This window comes from Megalobrama amblycephala, linkage group LG12, assembly GCF_018812025.1.
Source record: "Megalobrama amblycephala isolate DHTTF-2021 linkage group LG12, ASM1881202v1, whole genome shotgun sequence".
NCBI classification, from domain to species: Eukaryota; Metazoa; Chordata; class Actinopteri; order Cypriniformes; family Xenocyprididae; genus Megalobrama; species Megalobrama amblycephala.
In genome coordinates this window covers 2,054,935-2,071,075 of record NC_063055.1, presented here as the reverse complement: position 1 = coordinate 2,071,075, position 16,141 = coordinate 2,054,935, and the positions used below count along the sequence as shown (strand labels likewise).

The following is a 16,141-nucleotide window of genomic DNA, read 5'->3' as shown; positions in this document are numbered from 1 at the left end:
CACCAGCCGACCATCTCAGTCCCTGCGCCTACCTGTAGCCTGCACGTTCTCATTGACTGTGTTTCTGTTACTGCTTGTTGTTCAATAAACGGCGTTACTTGCATTTGCTTCCTGTAATCAATCATGACAGAACGATCTGACCTCGCTACGGAAGCAGCAAGCACTCAGCAGTCTTCGCTGGAGGATTTCGTCAACAGCAGCATTCGTCGAATGGAGTCGCAGGAGAGAAACCTCAACGAGACGGGAAGAGCCGTGCAGGCTCTCGTGGCGCAGGTGTCCGAGCTCACCCAGCAAGTCCAGCTGCTTCGTGTCCCCGCTGCGCCGCCCACACCGGCCGTTTCCCCACCCACACCAGCGAGCGTCGCCGCTTCGGAGCCTCGTCTCCCTGTACCCGAAGCTTATTCAGGTGAACCAGGATTTTGCAGAGCTTTTCTGACTCATTGTACCATGCACTTTGCTCTGCAGCCCCGCACCTACAGCACCGAACAAAGCAGAGTGGCTTTCGTACTGACGCTTTTGACGGGGAAGGCGTCGCTCTGGGGAACGGCGGTGTGGGAGAACCAAGACCCCTGCTGTACCTCGTTCCAGTCACTCTCCGCAGAGATGAAGAGAGTGTTCGACCGCTCAGTCGCGGGGAGAGAAGCCGCCAGACAGTTGGCGGAACTACGCCAAGGAGAGAAGTCGGTGTCTGACTATTCCATCGAATTTCGTACATTGGCGGCAGAGTGTCACTGGAACGAGGAGGCGCAGTGGGACATGTTCCTGCATGGGTTGGCTGACCGTGTCCAAAGGGAGATCTACACGCTGGACCTCCCCACCACGTTTAATGGTCTTGTCGACCTGGCGCTCAGGGTGGATGCTCGGCTGACCAGGGCCGAGCGGAGAAGTCCAGCCCACAGGAGTGAGGAAGTCCTGAGGTCCAGCGGCGGGGACACGGTCAGTCCCCTTCAAGATCATGAGCCCATGCAGGTGGGTCGAGCTCGGCTTTCCCGGGAGGAGCGGGAGAGGCGGAGGTCCCAAGGACTTTGTTTATATTGTGGCAAGGCGGGCCATTTCGCTTACAACTGCCCGTTAAAAGGGCAAGCCCGGCAGTAAGTTTGAGGCTACTGTCGGGTGGGATCTCCGCTGGAAAGTCCTCAACCACATCCACCCTCCTCCCGGTGAGATTGGGATGGTCGCATCACTTTCACAACTGCAACGCACTTCTGGATTCTGGGGCAGAAGGTAACTTCATGGACCAATCTTTCGCCACCAAGTTCCACATTCCTTTCAAACCACTCACCGACAGAATCGCTGTTCACGCACTCAACGGACAGAGCCTTCCCACCATTTCTCACGAAACTGAAGATCTCACCCTCATCACCGCTGGCAACCATTCGGAACGGATTAAGTTTTTTATTTTTGATTCCCCTCACACCCCCGTCGTCCTTGGTCATCCTTGGTTCACCAAACACAACCCCCGGGTAGACTGGGTCCAGAATTCCATTGTGGCCTGGAGTGAGGAGTGTCATAAGTCTTGTCTTGTCTCTGCTTGTTCGTCTGTTTCTGGTTCTGTTTTACAGGAGGAAGCAGTGGATCTGTCTACCGTGCCCATTGAGTACCAGGACCTGAAGGAGGTGTTCAGTAAGTCCAGGGCTGCTTCTCTTCCTCCGCATCGTCCCTACGACTGTGCCATAGATCTAGTATCAGGGAAGTCTCCGCCTAAAGGCAAGTTATATTCACTTTCGGTCCCCGAAAGAGAGGCTATGGAGAAATATATTTCTGATTCACTAGCAGCCGGGTTCATTCGCCATTCCTCTTCTCCAGCGGGGCGGGGTTCTTTTTTGTGGGGAAGAAGGATGGTTCCCTGCGACCTTGTATTGATTACCGGGGGTTGAACAACATTACGGTAAAGAATACCTATCCTTTGCCGTTAATGTCTTCAGCCTTTGAGAGGTTGCAGGGAGCATCCGTCTTCACAAAATTGGATTTAAGGAATGCTTATCATTTGGTCCGCATCAGGGAGGGTGATGAATGGAAGACCGCCTTTAACACCCCTAGGGGGCACTTTGAATACTTGGTCATGCCGTTCGGGCTTTCCAACTCCCCAGCGGTCTTCCAGGCACTCGTTAATGACGTGCTGAGAGATATGGTCGATCAGTTCTTATATGTCTACCTGGACGACATATTGATTTTTTCCTCATCTCTCCAGGAACACGTACAGCACGTTCGACGAGTGCTTCAGAGGTTGTTAGTGAATGGGCTTTTTGTCAAGGCGGAGAAATGCGTTTTTCATGCACAGTCTGTTCCTTTCCTAGGGTACATCGTGTCGACTGAGGGAGTACGCATGGACCCTGAGAAGGTTAAGGCTGTGGTGGATTGGCCAAATCCAGATTCCCGTAAGGCCCTACAGAGGTTTCTGGGGTTCGCCAATTTTTACCGGCGTTTCATTCGCAACTTCAGCCAACTAGCCTCACCTCTGATCGCCTTGACCTCCCCCAGAACTACGTTCAGGTGGTCAGACGCAGCTGAGGCTGCGTTTGCCAAACTGAAGGCTCGCTTTGTTTCGGCCCCCATTCTCGTTGCCCCTGATCCATCACGGCAGTTTGTGGTGGAGGTTGACGCATCAGAGGTGGGGGTAGGTGCAGTGTTGTCCCAGCGTGCTTCCGCGGACGATAAGATGCATCCGTGCGCGTTTTTTTCTCATCGTTTATCTCCCGCCGAAAGTAACTACGACATTGGTAATCGAGAGTTGCTGGCAGTCAAGTTAGCGTTGGAGGAATGGCGCCACTGGTTAGAGGGCTCTGGGGTACCCTTTATCGTCTGGACCGATCATAAGAACCTAGAATACATCAGAACTGCCAAGAGATTGAACTCCAGGCAGGCTCGGTGGGCACTTTTTTTCGGACGTTTTGATTTTACTCTCTCGTACCGCCCGGGTTCCAAAAACATCAAACCCGACTCTTTGTCTCGTATTTTTGACCGTTCCGAACGCCCGTCTACTCCCGAGTGTATTTTTCCCGAGAGATTAGTTATCTCCACACTCACATGGGAGGTCGAATCGAGAGTCAAGTCGGCTCTAGAAGGGGTAACGCCTCCGCCCGAGTGCCCACCAAACCGATTATTTGTGCCGGAGGGATTACGGTCCAGGGTCATTCAGTGGGGTCATTGTTCCAACGTGGCATGTCATCCAGGAGTCAGTCGAACTAAGTTTTTGGTTAAGCAACGATTCTGGTGGCCTCTCATGGCTCGTGACGTTCGCGATTTTGTCTTGGCTTGCTCAGTCTGCGCTGTTGGTAAGACTTCCAATCGTGCCCCAGATGGGTTACTTCAACCGCTGTCAGTCCCTTCGAGACCCTGGTCCCATATCTCGCTAGATTTTGTGACCGCCCTCCCACCCTCCCAAGGGAACACGGTTGTTTTAACCGTAGTGGACCGGTTCTCGAAGGCGGCTCATTTTATTCCCTTGCCCAAATTACCCTCAGCCAAGGAGACAGCGGTTACGATCATTGACCACGTCTTTCGGATTCATGGCCTCCCGGTAGACGTGGTCTCTGACAGGGGTCCCCAATTCGTTTCCAAATTTTGGCAGGAATTCTGTAGATTGCTGGGGGCGACTGTTAGTCTGTCGTCGGGGTTTCACCCCCAGAGCAATGGTCAGACTGAGAGAGCCAATCAGGATTTGGAGCGAGCGTTGCGATGTATGGTCTCCAAGAATCCTTCCTCCTGGAGTCAACAACTCTCAATGGTGGAGTACGCACACAATACTTTACCAGTGTCGTCCACGGGCCTATCTCCGTTTGAATGCAGTGTAGGTTACCAGCCACCTATTTTTCCCAGTCTGGAATCCGAGGTCGCGGTCCCCTCTGCCCACGCCTTTGTCCAGAGGTGCCACCGAACTTGGACGAGAGCCCGAGAGACTCTCCTCCAAGTGAGGGAACGCACCAAGGCCAAGGCCGATCGCCACCGGTCAAGGCCTCCGGTTTACGTCGTCGGTCAAAAAGTGTGGCTTTCTACAAAGGATATTCCTCTCCGACCCGTTTCTAAGAAGCTTGCTCCAAAATTCATTGGCCCGTTCACTGTCACCAAGATCATTAGTCCGGTGGCAGTCCGCCTCAAACTTCCTCCAGTGTACAGGAGGATTCATTCCGTCTTCCATGTCTCCAAAATTAAACCTGTTTTTCATTCTGAGATTAATCCGCCAGCCCCGGTTCCCCCACCGCCGCGTCTCATAGATGGGGAACCATCTTATTCGGTAAATCGCATTCTGGACTCTAGGCGGAGGGGACGCGGATTTCAGTACTTGGTGGACTGGGAAGGTTACGGTCCGGAGGAGAGGAGTTGGGTTCCTGCCAGGGACATTCTGGATCACACCCTTATCGATGATTACAATCGACAGGTAAGGGAGTCGGGGAATGCCAGGAGGCATTCCTAGGAGGAGGGGTACTGTCACGGTTCGCAGATGCATTGTTTCCTTCTTGTCGCGTGCTCTGTGTTATGACAGCAGTGGGTGTGTTTGTGTTTGTGTGCGAGTGTGTTTGTGGGTGTGCCCAGGCCACGTGGGTGATTATTGGACCCAGCTGCCACCCATCACTCTCCCCACCTGCTGCTCATTCCCTCAGTCCTTAAATACTCACCTCATTCCTGTCTCCATTGTCAGATCGTTGTTTGGTGTCCTGTTCGTGGTTGTCTCGTCTGTTCCTGACCGGAGTCCCAGTTGTTCGTCGTCTTCTGTGGATTACTGTCTTCGTGCCTTGTCTTTTGTCTGGATCCTGGATTTATCTCACCGCCACTCTTCAGTCACCACGCCACGTCACCAGCCGACCATCTCAGTCCCTGCGCCTACCTGTAGCCTGCACGTTCTCATTGACTGTGTTTCTGTTACTGCTTGTTGTTCAATAAACGGCGTTACTTGCATTTGCTTCCTGTAATCAATCATGACAGAAGGAGCCAGACGAAGGACCAGATTAATGTGTGCTTGTGTTTAATGCAATTATCGTTAACTAAAAACATTTCCGGTAATTTAAATAAAATAAAATGTTAACTTAAATATTAAAAAGGTAACACTTTTTGTCCTTGTTACACTTGTACTTAATGTAGTAATAACAGTAAATTATGCATATTTATGTGCAAGTACATGTAGTTAATATTACTCAGTACTTAAATGTACAAGGACACCTTAAAATAAAGTGTAACTAAAATAAAATATAAAAAAACTTTCACTTATACTTTCAGTAAATATTTCAGCTATTTGCCAAAGGAATATTTTATACTTTTAGTTTATTTTTACTTAAAAATAACTAAAGAACTAAGCTAAAAATAGAAAAAAATAAATTTAATTAAAAAAATTAACAAAACTAAAACCACAATTACAACAACTAAAATTGAAAATGCATATATATAAAAAAGATAATAATATAAATATTAACAAATACTATATAAAAGATACTAAAATGACACTGGTTTAATGCCCTGTGTTGTATTGCTGTTGTTCCTGCTCAGAGTGAGTGTGCAGAAATAGACCCCAGTATTTTTAGGGAGGGAGGGGGTTGGGGGGGGTTCCTGGTGTCACATGTTTGTCTCGAGCGGAGGGGTACACGAGACCCCCTCACAGTCCCTTCAGCTGCAAACTCCTGTGTTTCACTCCTATAGACCTCACACAGCTCCTGTAAGAGTGTGTTTACAGCATCAGCGCCGCAGGACAGGAGTTTGTCCCTCATTCAGCTCGTATCAGTGCGCGCGGATCTACTTTCTCACGCGGAGGAGTCCGGCAGCGCTCCGAGAAGTTGCCAGGAGTGATCTGACCGGCTGAAGACAGAGAGATTCACGATCGTTCGCGGAATATCCGCGTCTAACGGGACACACAACTCGAACACAAACACAACTCTTCATCTTCGCCTTCTCCTCCTCCTCCTCTTCTTCCTCCTCTCCTCCTCCTCTCCTCTCAGTGTGTTGGTGCTGGGAGAATGGCGCAGATTTTACCCATCCGCTTTCAGGAGCATCTGCAGGTAAAACCGCACAAACACACGCAACATTCGTGGGTTTCCGCTCGACGCGTCGCGAGCCGTCAAACTGTAAACACGCAACTATGTAACAGCGGCCTCGCCCGCGCGCAGCGCTCATGCACGTACAAGTTACATACTTGATACATATGTGACATTTCGTAGAATGTGGAGTTACATGTTACATAGTAGCCTGACGTTTAAAAGAATGCTGGAAAAACTGTTACATAGTAACATCGTTGCATGACGTGCTGGAATTTGTTACGGAGTTGCGTGACATTTGAATGAATGCAGTTAGAATGTTTTTTTTCTTCCTTCTTTAGCTGAAATTGCAATGATGGAATGTTACACTCTTACACTTTCCCAACATTTAAAACAATGTAGTTACATTAAAGTTTTTTTTATTATTATTATGCAATATCATAATTTTAGGTTAAAAAATGTATGTTTAAATTGCTCTGAAAGCTCAACATTAACCTACTTTGAAGGTTTTCACCATTTCTGATCACATTTTTGCTGTCTTGCAGTCCACTTCAATAGTCCTGCAGTGTTTTTTAGTATTATTACATATAATAATATTACATGTACTCATAAAACGGTTTGTATGATCATTACACACTAGTTAGAAATCATTTTAGATGAAGTACATCACACCGCTTGTACAAAAAATGCTTGACGTTTTATGCTATTACATAGTTGCATGATGGAAAATGCCACAGTGACAAAGTTGCGCTGTTGTTGCATGGCATGCACAAAAATATCTTACTGTAGTGAAACAATCGGCTTGCTGAAGCGAGTTTTAGAGATGATGGAACGGTTAATAATATTAGGATGATGCTTCACAATGCAATGTTTGTCAGTGTAGGTAAATACTGTTAATATCTCTTTATAGAAAGAAACAAGGCCTTGCTTTATAAAAGACAAAGCATCTAAATTTCACAGTTTCTGAATGTATGTTTAGGTGTATAAGTTGTTGTTGGAGCCTATTTGTGAGTTGTTGTCAGTATTGAATCTGACTATTAAGTTGTTCGTTTCTCTACCAGATTTGATTGAGTTTTTGAGCTGATGTATTGATACCGTCTGTGTCTCTTTTTCCTTTATACTGCATTAGTCAGATGAACTGGAAATGTGGGTTGCACCGTCAGTAACTGCAGACATGTGCTATTCCTTCCTCACAGATGAAACTTTCAGCACAGTGCTGTCATGTGTGTCATGTACGCCCGCAGTCTGTAACATGACAGCACTGTTTAATTGTGCAAATCGGGGCAAAAAAAATATATATATTATGCCCCTTTTCACAAGATGTAATATAAGTCTCTGGTGTCTCCAGAATGTGTTTGTGAAGTTTCAGCTCAAAATCCCCCACAGATCATTTATTATAGCTTTTTAAATTTGCCCCTATTTGGGTGTGAGCAAAAACACGCCGTTTTTGTGTGTGTCCCTTTAAATGCAAATGAGCTGCCACTTTCCAGAAGAGGGCGGAGCTTTAACAGCTCAACAACAACAAAGCTGGAGAATCTCACGCAGCCAAAATGACGAAAGTGTTCAGCCTTACATTGTTCAAACCGGAGTCGACACTGATGGAGAGACTCAGGAAGAAGTTACAACTATTAGAGACGTTTCTGAATGGTTAGTGGATAAATTGATGTAGTTGCTGTGGAGTTGATTCAACTCATCCACTAGCATGTGCCGTCATGTTCATCTTTTGTGTTGAATTGACCCCCCAGTCCGGCGTAAAATGACGGCGTTTACAAAAACAACTCTTCCTCTTCTCTAAAGCAGCCCAACATGGCCCCGCCCCCTTTATTGTGTGTTCTCAGGGGCGGGGTTTATGTAAATTCTAGGGTTTGTGATGTCACTAACCCGGGAAGAAGCTCATTGTAGTCCCTATCAGCTGTTAAAAAGCGATTTCTGTAAAAGAAAATCTCTCCCTTTGCATTGAACTTTGAGCGTCGTAACTTTGCAGATGTTGTTTATGCTCAAACAGCAACATTACACACTAACTAAAGTTAAAAAAGTCAAATCATAATCAACCACCCCTTCAAAGGTTCTCCATGGAACCATCAATGCCAGTAAAGAACCTTAATTGTGTGTATTGATGTGTGTATTCTGTCTGGAAACAATTGGACAGTGTATTTTCTGTGTTCATAGAGCCGAGGGCCTCAGCCCAGTGCCAAACGCTAATGAACTTTCATTCTACACTCCTTTGAAAATATTCTCCATGACAGAGACATGTGAGCGTCTCTCATATCGTCCCGGCCTCACCTTTCCACAGGCCGTGTTTTCTTTGAATGCCTTGGAATCCTCCGAACACATCTGGAATTCACTCTCCAGCCGATTGAATCCAGATGTTGCCGTCTCATTTAGATGTACGGCTGATTTACCGGGATTCGAGATGATATTTTGTTGTAATATGTGGAATTTCATAGCGTGTCTCTTGAGATCCAGTTTCAGTCCCTCCATGCTTTCTTTTGATTTCTCTTTCTCTCTCTCTCTTGTCTCATTCCGGTGTCGGACGCTCAGCTGGTGCAGTTTGGTGAAAGAATGCCAAGAATCTGCAGCCGGCAGGATTTTGGGCCTCTAGCAGCTCGGCTTTATGTCTTGAATGTGTGTTTGAGTTCATTCAGGGCTGGATTGTATTGGTACAGTTACTGATACTGAATGGGAATGTGTGTGTGCTTTTATAAATAGACATATGTTTCATTCAGCTCATTGTTTATAAATAATATTAAACTGGAAAACAACAGACAGATATAAATGCAGCCAGCTTCACTAGTCTTTCAAATCTCACCTCATAGTTAATCCCCTATTTTGTTTAAATGACTTTTCCCTCCTACTATATCTTGTCCTGCAGTTATTTTTGCAGCGTCATTTTTCTCTGTCCTCTGATTGGTTGCTGATGTAAAGCTGTAACCCAATAGAGATTCGGCTAATGAAGTTATGAGCAGGAAGAGGAAACATGTTTATCATCAGCTCAAACTGACACAGAGGACTAGTTTTAGGACACAAACACTCAAAGTCTAGCAGTGATCTAAATATCTTTAATTGAACTCATTATTTGAATGATTGTGTTTTGAGCAGAAAATGCATTTTCTTTACGTTAATATCAGTTGATTCTTGATAAACAATATATACAGTCGTGCTAAAACTTTAAATTGTATGATTGATGATTTTTATTATGTCTTTTTATGCAAAACCATAGATAGAATTCAAAGAGGGTGTACTTTCTTTTTTTTTTTTTTACGTGACTATTATTTTTTCTAGGGAATGCTCATGCTGATCATATGTTTCATTTTGCATAAAAGCATTTGCCAGATGCATGAATGCAAATGTCTTGCAGTGACAGATCAGTAAGCGGAAGAGACAGAGACACAGAGAGTCTCCTCTCTGGGAGGAGACAAAAGACGGCAGGTCAGAAGCAGCATCATAGACGAGCCCATCAGGAAATGAGTTTAACTCCTCATTTAGATCTGTGTGTGTGTGTGTGTGTGTGTGTGTGTGTGGACATCTGGATCTTTCTGCCTCACTACATCCTGAGTGTCCTGTGGGACTTTATTGAGGACATCTCATAAATGCATTGCTTTTTATACAAAGCTAATGCTAAATACAGTATACATTAGCCCAGCCCTTCACTTAAACCTGATAGATTTAAAGCCTGATTTATGAGTCTTTTTCCGAAGTAACGTTGCTGTTCGATAGGCTTCTCTGTGTTCATGTAGTAACGTCACATGTTTAGCAAAACAAGCACACCGAATCAATGAATATTCTTAAAACGTCTGTGGTTTTAGCTTTAGGTTGCAATTAACCCATTACTAATATCTGTAGACGTTCGTCAATGTTGGTAATGTTGTGGTTATGTGCAAGTTTTGGTGGGAACATTGGGGGGGTTGAATTGTGGTCCTGGGACATGCTTCCTCGTGAGATTCATTTGTTTGTTTGTCTTTTGTGGTATCATCCACACATGCAAAGTTGGTTGATAATATAACTGCAATAAAGTAATAGCCTAGTAAACAATCACTTGTTTACATGGGATATATGATGTATTTTATTTTATTTAAGCACCTAATTTAAAATGCCATGGGAAGACAAACTAACTTTACTTAACATTTTCTTATACTGAAAATGTTCATTTCCTACTTGGCAGTTCATCAGGCTCTTAATGTTGTCTCTTGGAATATCTGAAGGCCAGGATTTATCCTAATATCAGCCATCATTAGAGCAGAACACATTTTACACATGGAGAAAAATGATTGTTTACTTTAAAAAATGCTGGGTTAAAAACAACAACAACAACATTAATTGCATGCCATTTATCAACAAAAGCATTTAATATGATATTGTAAAATCGATCTATCTTACTGCAGTGTGTAACAGTGTCTCACAGCAGCCGCCGAGCGAACGCACAGAGTAACGTTATAACATCATTTTCAACACTCTCAAATGTATCTAATATGATAAACAGAGCTGCGTTACCTCATACTCATGACCGGAAAAGCGGCGCCGGCGACTGTGTCATAATAAAAGTCCCGCTGCTCGTGAGGCGTGTGTTGATCAATCGCTCCAGCTCCTCGTTCAGCTCCACAACACTCGCTCCTGCTCTGCTTCATACTACAGTAAAGTTAATAATCACATCCATGAACATGATTTCTTCCCGAGTCCAATCCCTATTGTTTCCACCGGTTGTGATGTGGAGATCACATGTCCCAAGATTCCACACTCAAACTTGGCATCATCAAGCTACGCATTTGTTTTGAATAGGCCTCTATAGGACAGAAAATATTACATATTGCACCTTTAACAGATTATCTGTTATAAATTCTAAAACAAGTTAGTCAAAATTGATCACTACGGAAGAGGATTAGGGCCAAGCAATAATAAAAAAATAAAATCATCTCGAGTTTAAAGTTGTTAAATTTCGAGAAAAAACTCGTTAAATTTCGAGAAAAAAGTCTAAATAAAATGTTGAGAATAAACTCATTAAATTTCGAGAAAAAACTCGTTAAATTTCAAGAAAAAAGTTGAGATAAAATGTTGAGAAAAAAGTCATTAAATTACGAGAACAAATTCGTTAAATTATGAAAAATGTCATAATTTAACGAATTTGTTCTCGTAATTTAACGACTTTTTTCTCATAATTTAATACGTTTATTCTCAACATTTTATCTCGACTTTTTTCTTGAAATTTAACAACATTTTTCTCATAATTTAACGAATTTGTTCTCTTAATTGAACGACATTTTTCTCATAATTTAACGAATTTGTTCTCGTAATTGAAAGACTTTTTTCTCGTAATTTAACGAGTTTATTCTCAACATTTTATCTCGACTTTTTTCTTGAAATTTAACGAGTTTTTTTCTCGTAATATAATGACTTTATTCTCAACATTTTATCTCGACTTTTTTCTTGAAATTTAACAAGTTTTTTTCTCGTAATTTAACGAGTTTATTCTCAACATTTTATCTCGACTTTTTTCTTGAAATTTAACGAGTTTTTTTCTCGTAATTTAACGAGTTTATTCTCAACATTTTATCTCGACTTTTTTCTTGAAATTTAACACGTTTTTTTCTCGTAATTTAACGAGTTTATTCTCAACATTTTATCTCGACTTTTTTCTTGAAATTTAACGAGTTTTTTTCTCGTAATATAATGACTTTATTCTCAACATTTTATCTCGACTTTTTTTCTTGAAATTTAACAAGTTTTTTTCTCGTAATATAATGACTTTATTCTCAACATTTTATCTCGACTTTTTTTCTTGAAATTTAACAAGTTTTTTTCTCGTAATATAATGACTTTATTCTCAACATTTTATCTCGACTTTTTTTCTTGAAATTTAACAAGTTTTTTTCTCGTAATATAATGACTTTATTCTCAACATTTTATCTTGACTTTTTTTCTTGAAATTTAACAAGTTTTTTTCTCATAATTTAACGAGTTTATTCTCAACATTTTATCTCGACTTTTTTCTTGAAATTTAACAAGTTTTTTTCTCGTAATATAATGACCATCTCGAGATGGTTTTATTTTTTATTATTGCTTGGCCCTAATCCTCTTCCGTAGACCACAATAAATACAATAAAAGTTGATCAATTTTAGTAAAGGATGTCATAAGTACAGTAGTTTAAAAGCTTTGTAATTTATGTTTTTTTAGTTTATGTGGCAGTTTTAGATCATGTTTGACTTTCTCCATAGCGTTTTGAAGTGGTACATTGTCAATAGAATTCAAATGGGTCACGTTTTATCATCAGCGTTGTGATAGATACGGCTTGCGCAAATGTTATTGCACTTTTCGACCGAGCTGGTGAATGTGTGTTGATAATTGGTCCATTGTGTACGTATGGGAACTTAGTGCTTATAAAAGCTCTGAACGTGTGATAGTCTGATTCTGTGTTTCCATTAAACATGGTATAAATATCGGGGGGTTGTACAAAAATTATGCCCCTATCAAAAAAAAATTATGCCCCTTTCATTTATAAGTATAAAGCTCCAGACAGCTTGTGAATTGCAGACAGCTTCATTCAAATGAGTCTTTTTATGTAACATTTCTAAAGCACCTGGTTTCCTGATACTCATCAGATTAGGTGTGTTTGGATTTGAAATCTGAAACCGAGAGAAAATTTACATATTTCAGGCGGAGAGTAGTGCACTTTACTTGGAAGTGTGTTTTTGCACGTATGTAAACAAATGACTTGTCTTGTGGTTGTTAAAGGGGTGGTTGATAATGATTTGACTTTTTTAACTTTAGTTAGTGTGTAATGTTGCTGTTTGATCATAAACAACATCTGCAAAGTTACGACGCTCAAAGTTCAATGCAAAGGAGATATTTTTCTCTTTTACAAAAATCGCTTTTTAACAGCTGGTAGGGACTACAATGAGCATCTTCCCAGGTTGGTGACATCACAAACCATAAAATTTACATAAACCCCGCCCCCGATAACACACAACAAAGGGGGCGGGGCCATGTCAGGCTGCTTTAGAGAAGAGGAAGAGTTGTTTTTGTAAATGCCGTCATTTTACGCCGGACTGCTTCACAAACGAGGGTCAATTCAACACAAAAGATGAACATGACGGCACATGCTAGTGGATGAGTTGAATCAACTCCACAGCAACTACATCAATTTATCCACTAACCATTCAGAAACGTCCTAAAAGTTGTAACTTCTTCCTGAGTCTCTCCATCAGTGTCGACTCCGGTTTGAACAATGTAAGGCTGAACACTTTCGTAATTTTGGCTGCGTGAGATTCTCCAGCTTTGTTGTTGTTGAGCTGTTAAAGCTCCGCCCTCTTCTGGAAAGCGGAGCTCATTTGCATTTAAAGGGACACACACAAAAACGGGGTGTTTTTGCTCACACCCAAATTTGACAAGCTATAATAAATGATCTGTGGGGTATTTTGAGCTGAAACTTCACAGACACATTCTGGAGACACCAGAGACTTACATTACATCCTGTGAAAAGTGTCACCTTTTCATAAAATGTCTTAATTTGCAGTGAAAAACATAGTATCGAATTTTAATTCTAAAGCATGCATTTCTTGTTAAAAGGATCTCAGGATCCTATCCCGAAGAGAGACCCGAGACTTATCTAGAGACCAGAAGATCACAGAGATTTGTTGAAGTCAGTGAAGATGTTCATTAGAGCGCTAAACACAGACTCGCACCTCTGTGTGTGTGTGTTTGAGTCAGTAATGCTGAGACAAGAAAAGGGAGGGAAGAGTTGTAGCTCTGTTTTCTCTGACTCAGAGTGTGTGTGTGTGTGTTGGCTGAAGGCTGAAGGCTGCTATACACTATCTCCAGGTCCTTGCGTAAGCAGTATGTTCCAGTAAGACAGACAGCAGGTTTGCGTTACGCCTCTGTTTCTCAGCAGTGAATCACTCCAGACCCCAGAGAGAGACTTCTGACCCCTGAAGAATGTGGGGGCTTCACCCGTCTGTATTATCCAAACACTCATGATGTTTCCTCGGCCTGGCACTCATCAGAACATGTTTAATGTGGAGTATATAGCTGTGCTGAGAGTTCGGAGCAGTGAGATTTTACCATGAGGAAAATATCAGCTCACAGCTGGTTAGGGCAGAAACTCTTGATTAACATCAGAGATGTTTTATTGTGTCATGCTTTATTGCAGGAAAGACCAAACGTAAACTTTCAGGGTGACTTTGAGTTAATATTTCAATAATTTAACACCACATTGTATGGCTCTCTGGCATCGGTTAATGGTCACATGACATGGAAGTAAACAAATAAAATAAATCATTTTCCATTTTGTTTTATTTAGATTTTTAATTATTTGTTTTAATTTTACAGTTTGATGATTTTGTGTTTATTTTGATTTATTTTAATTATTTATAAATAATTTTTTTTTAAATTGTTAATTTTAGATTGTGATGATTTTAATAAGTTTTGTAAGCTTTTTATTTTTATTTTGATTTTAATTTGTTTTTTATTTAATTTTTATTTTATTATTTATTTATTTAAATATTAAAATGTATATTTATAAATGTAAATATTTATTTAGTTAATTATTATTTTATTTAGATTTTTTAAAGTTATTTTAGTGTGACATTTTTACGATTTACGATTGTGTGTTATTTTGTTTTATTTTACAATTCATTCATTTTAATCTTAAATATTTATGGTTTAATTGTTTTTTTTATTTAGATTTTTTAAAAATGATTTTAATTTTACATGATTTACATTTTTATAAAGTAAGTGTTTTATTTTGATTGATTAATTTTTATTAATTATTTATTTAAATTTGACATTTTATGGTTTACATTTGTAGAAAGTTTTTTATTTTAAATTATTTTAATTTTAGATTATGATTTAATTTTTTTAGGAGTATTTTTATTTTGATTGGTTTTTATTTTAAAATATTTCATTTTAATTTTAGATTTTGATTTAATTAATTTTTAGTAAGTGTTTTATTTTAAATTTTTTTTTAAATTATTTTAATTTATGGATTTTTATCACAATTTTTAGGAAGTGTTTAATTTTGTTTATTTATTTTGATTACTTTTTTTATTAAATGAGTTTTATTTTGATTTTATGATTAAACTTTTTAGCATGTTTTATTTTTATTTTATTTTTTAGTGATTGTTTTTTATTTTTTTAAATGATTTAAATTTTACATGATTTACAGTTTTTTAAAGTGAATATTTTAGTTTGTTTTTTATTTTAAATGTTTTCATTCATTTTATTTGGAATTGTTATTATTAGCTTTTCATCAGCTCCAGTGTTATGGCATCAGTATTGTCTCTCTGACCTCTGACCTCTCGCCCTCTAGCTGCAGGCTCTGGGAGTGAGTCCGGCCAGCATCAGCTTCAGCTGCCTGACCATGGAGTCGGACCGCTTCATCTGCATCCGAGAGAAGGTGGGCGAGCAGAACCAGGTGGTCATCGTCGACCTGAGCGATCTGACCAACCCGATCCGCCGGCCGATCACGGCAGACAGCGCCATCATGAACCCGGCGAGCAAAGTCATCGCGCTGAAAGGTGCCGAAGTTAATATAGTCTTCATTATTGTTTTCTGATATGCTTCTCAAAAATGTTCTTTCTCGCTCTAACCACTAAACTGCTCTCGCTCTGCTCTCTGAACTCATTGAAGATGGTGAGTTTCTGTCGTTCTGGAATGATGCCTGTCAATCATTGTGGTCTGCACACATACATATATTCTGTCTCATATGTATGTAGACGTCTGTGTCCCGTTGACCAGAGACCGAATGATAACTGTGACTCCTGACATATGCATGAGCACTGTGTGTATCTGTACTCCTTAACCATGTTTTGGGGGCAAGTTTGTACCCAGAAGTCAGCAAAACCTGACAAAACATCATTTTACAGACATCCTCGTTTGTAAAAAGGATATAAAGTAAGTAGTAAAAATGCAGAAGGTTTTCTGTTAGGGTTAGGATCACACAACAAATATGTTTTATATTTGTGTATATTTGTTGTGTGAGTGTGAGTGTGTGTTTTATATGTTGTGTGAGTGAGTGTGTGTTGTGTGTGTGTGTGTGTGTGTGTGTGTGTGTGTTTTTTATATGTTGTGTGAGTGAGTGTGTGTTGTGTGTGTGTGTGTGTGTGTGTGTTTTATATGTTGTGTGAGTGAGTGTGTGTTGTGTGTGTGTGTATATTTGTTGTGTGAGTGTGTGTGTGTTGTGTGTGTG

At 40.9% G+C, this 16,141-nt stretch overlaps 1 protein-coding gene across 4 annotated transcripts in view; it reads left to right on the top strand.

The window, feature by feature from the left end:
• The first annotated feature begins 5,558 nt into the window (after positions 1 to 5,558).
• Positions 5,559 to 16,141, top strand: part of cltcl1 (clathrin, heavy chain-like 1) — a 44,465-nt gene continuing 33,882 nt past the window's right edge. For 2 of the 4 annotated variants that reach the window (XM_048211405.1, XM_048211403.1), the window contains exons 1-3: positions 5,559 to 5,987; positions 15,263 to 15,470; positions 15,583 to 15,585. In XM_048211405.1, coding sequence (XP_048067362.1) covers positions 5,946 to 5,987; positions 15,263 to 15,470; positions 15,583 to 15,585 — 253 coding nt within the window. In that variant the 5' untranslated portion in view covers positions 5,559 to 5,945. The remainder of the gene's footprint in view (positions 5,988 to 15,262; positions 15,471 to 15,582; positions 15,586 to 16,141) is intronic. The other 2 variants (XM_048211406.1, XM_048211404.1) reach the window with 1 other exon arrangement.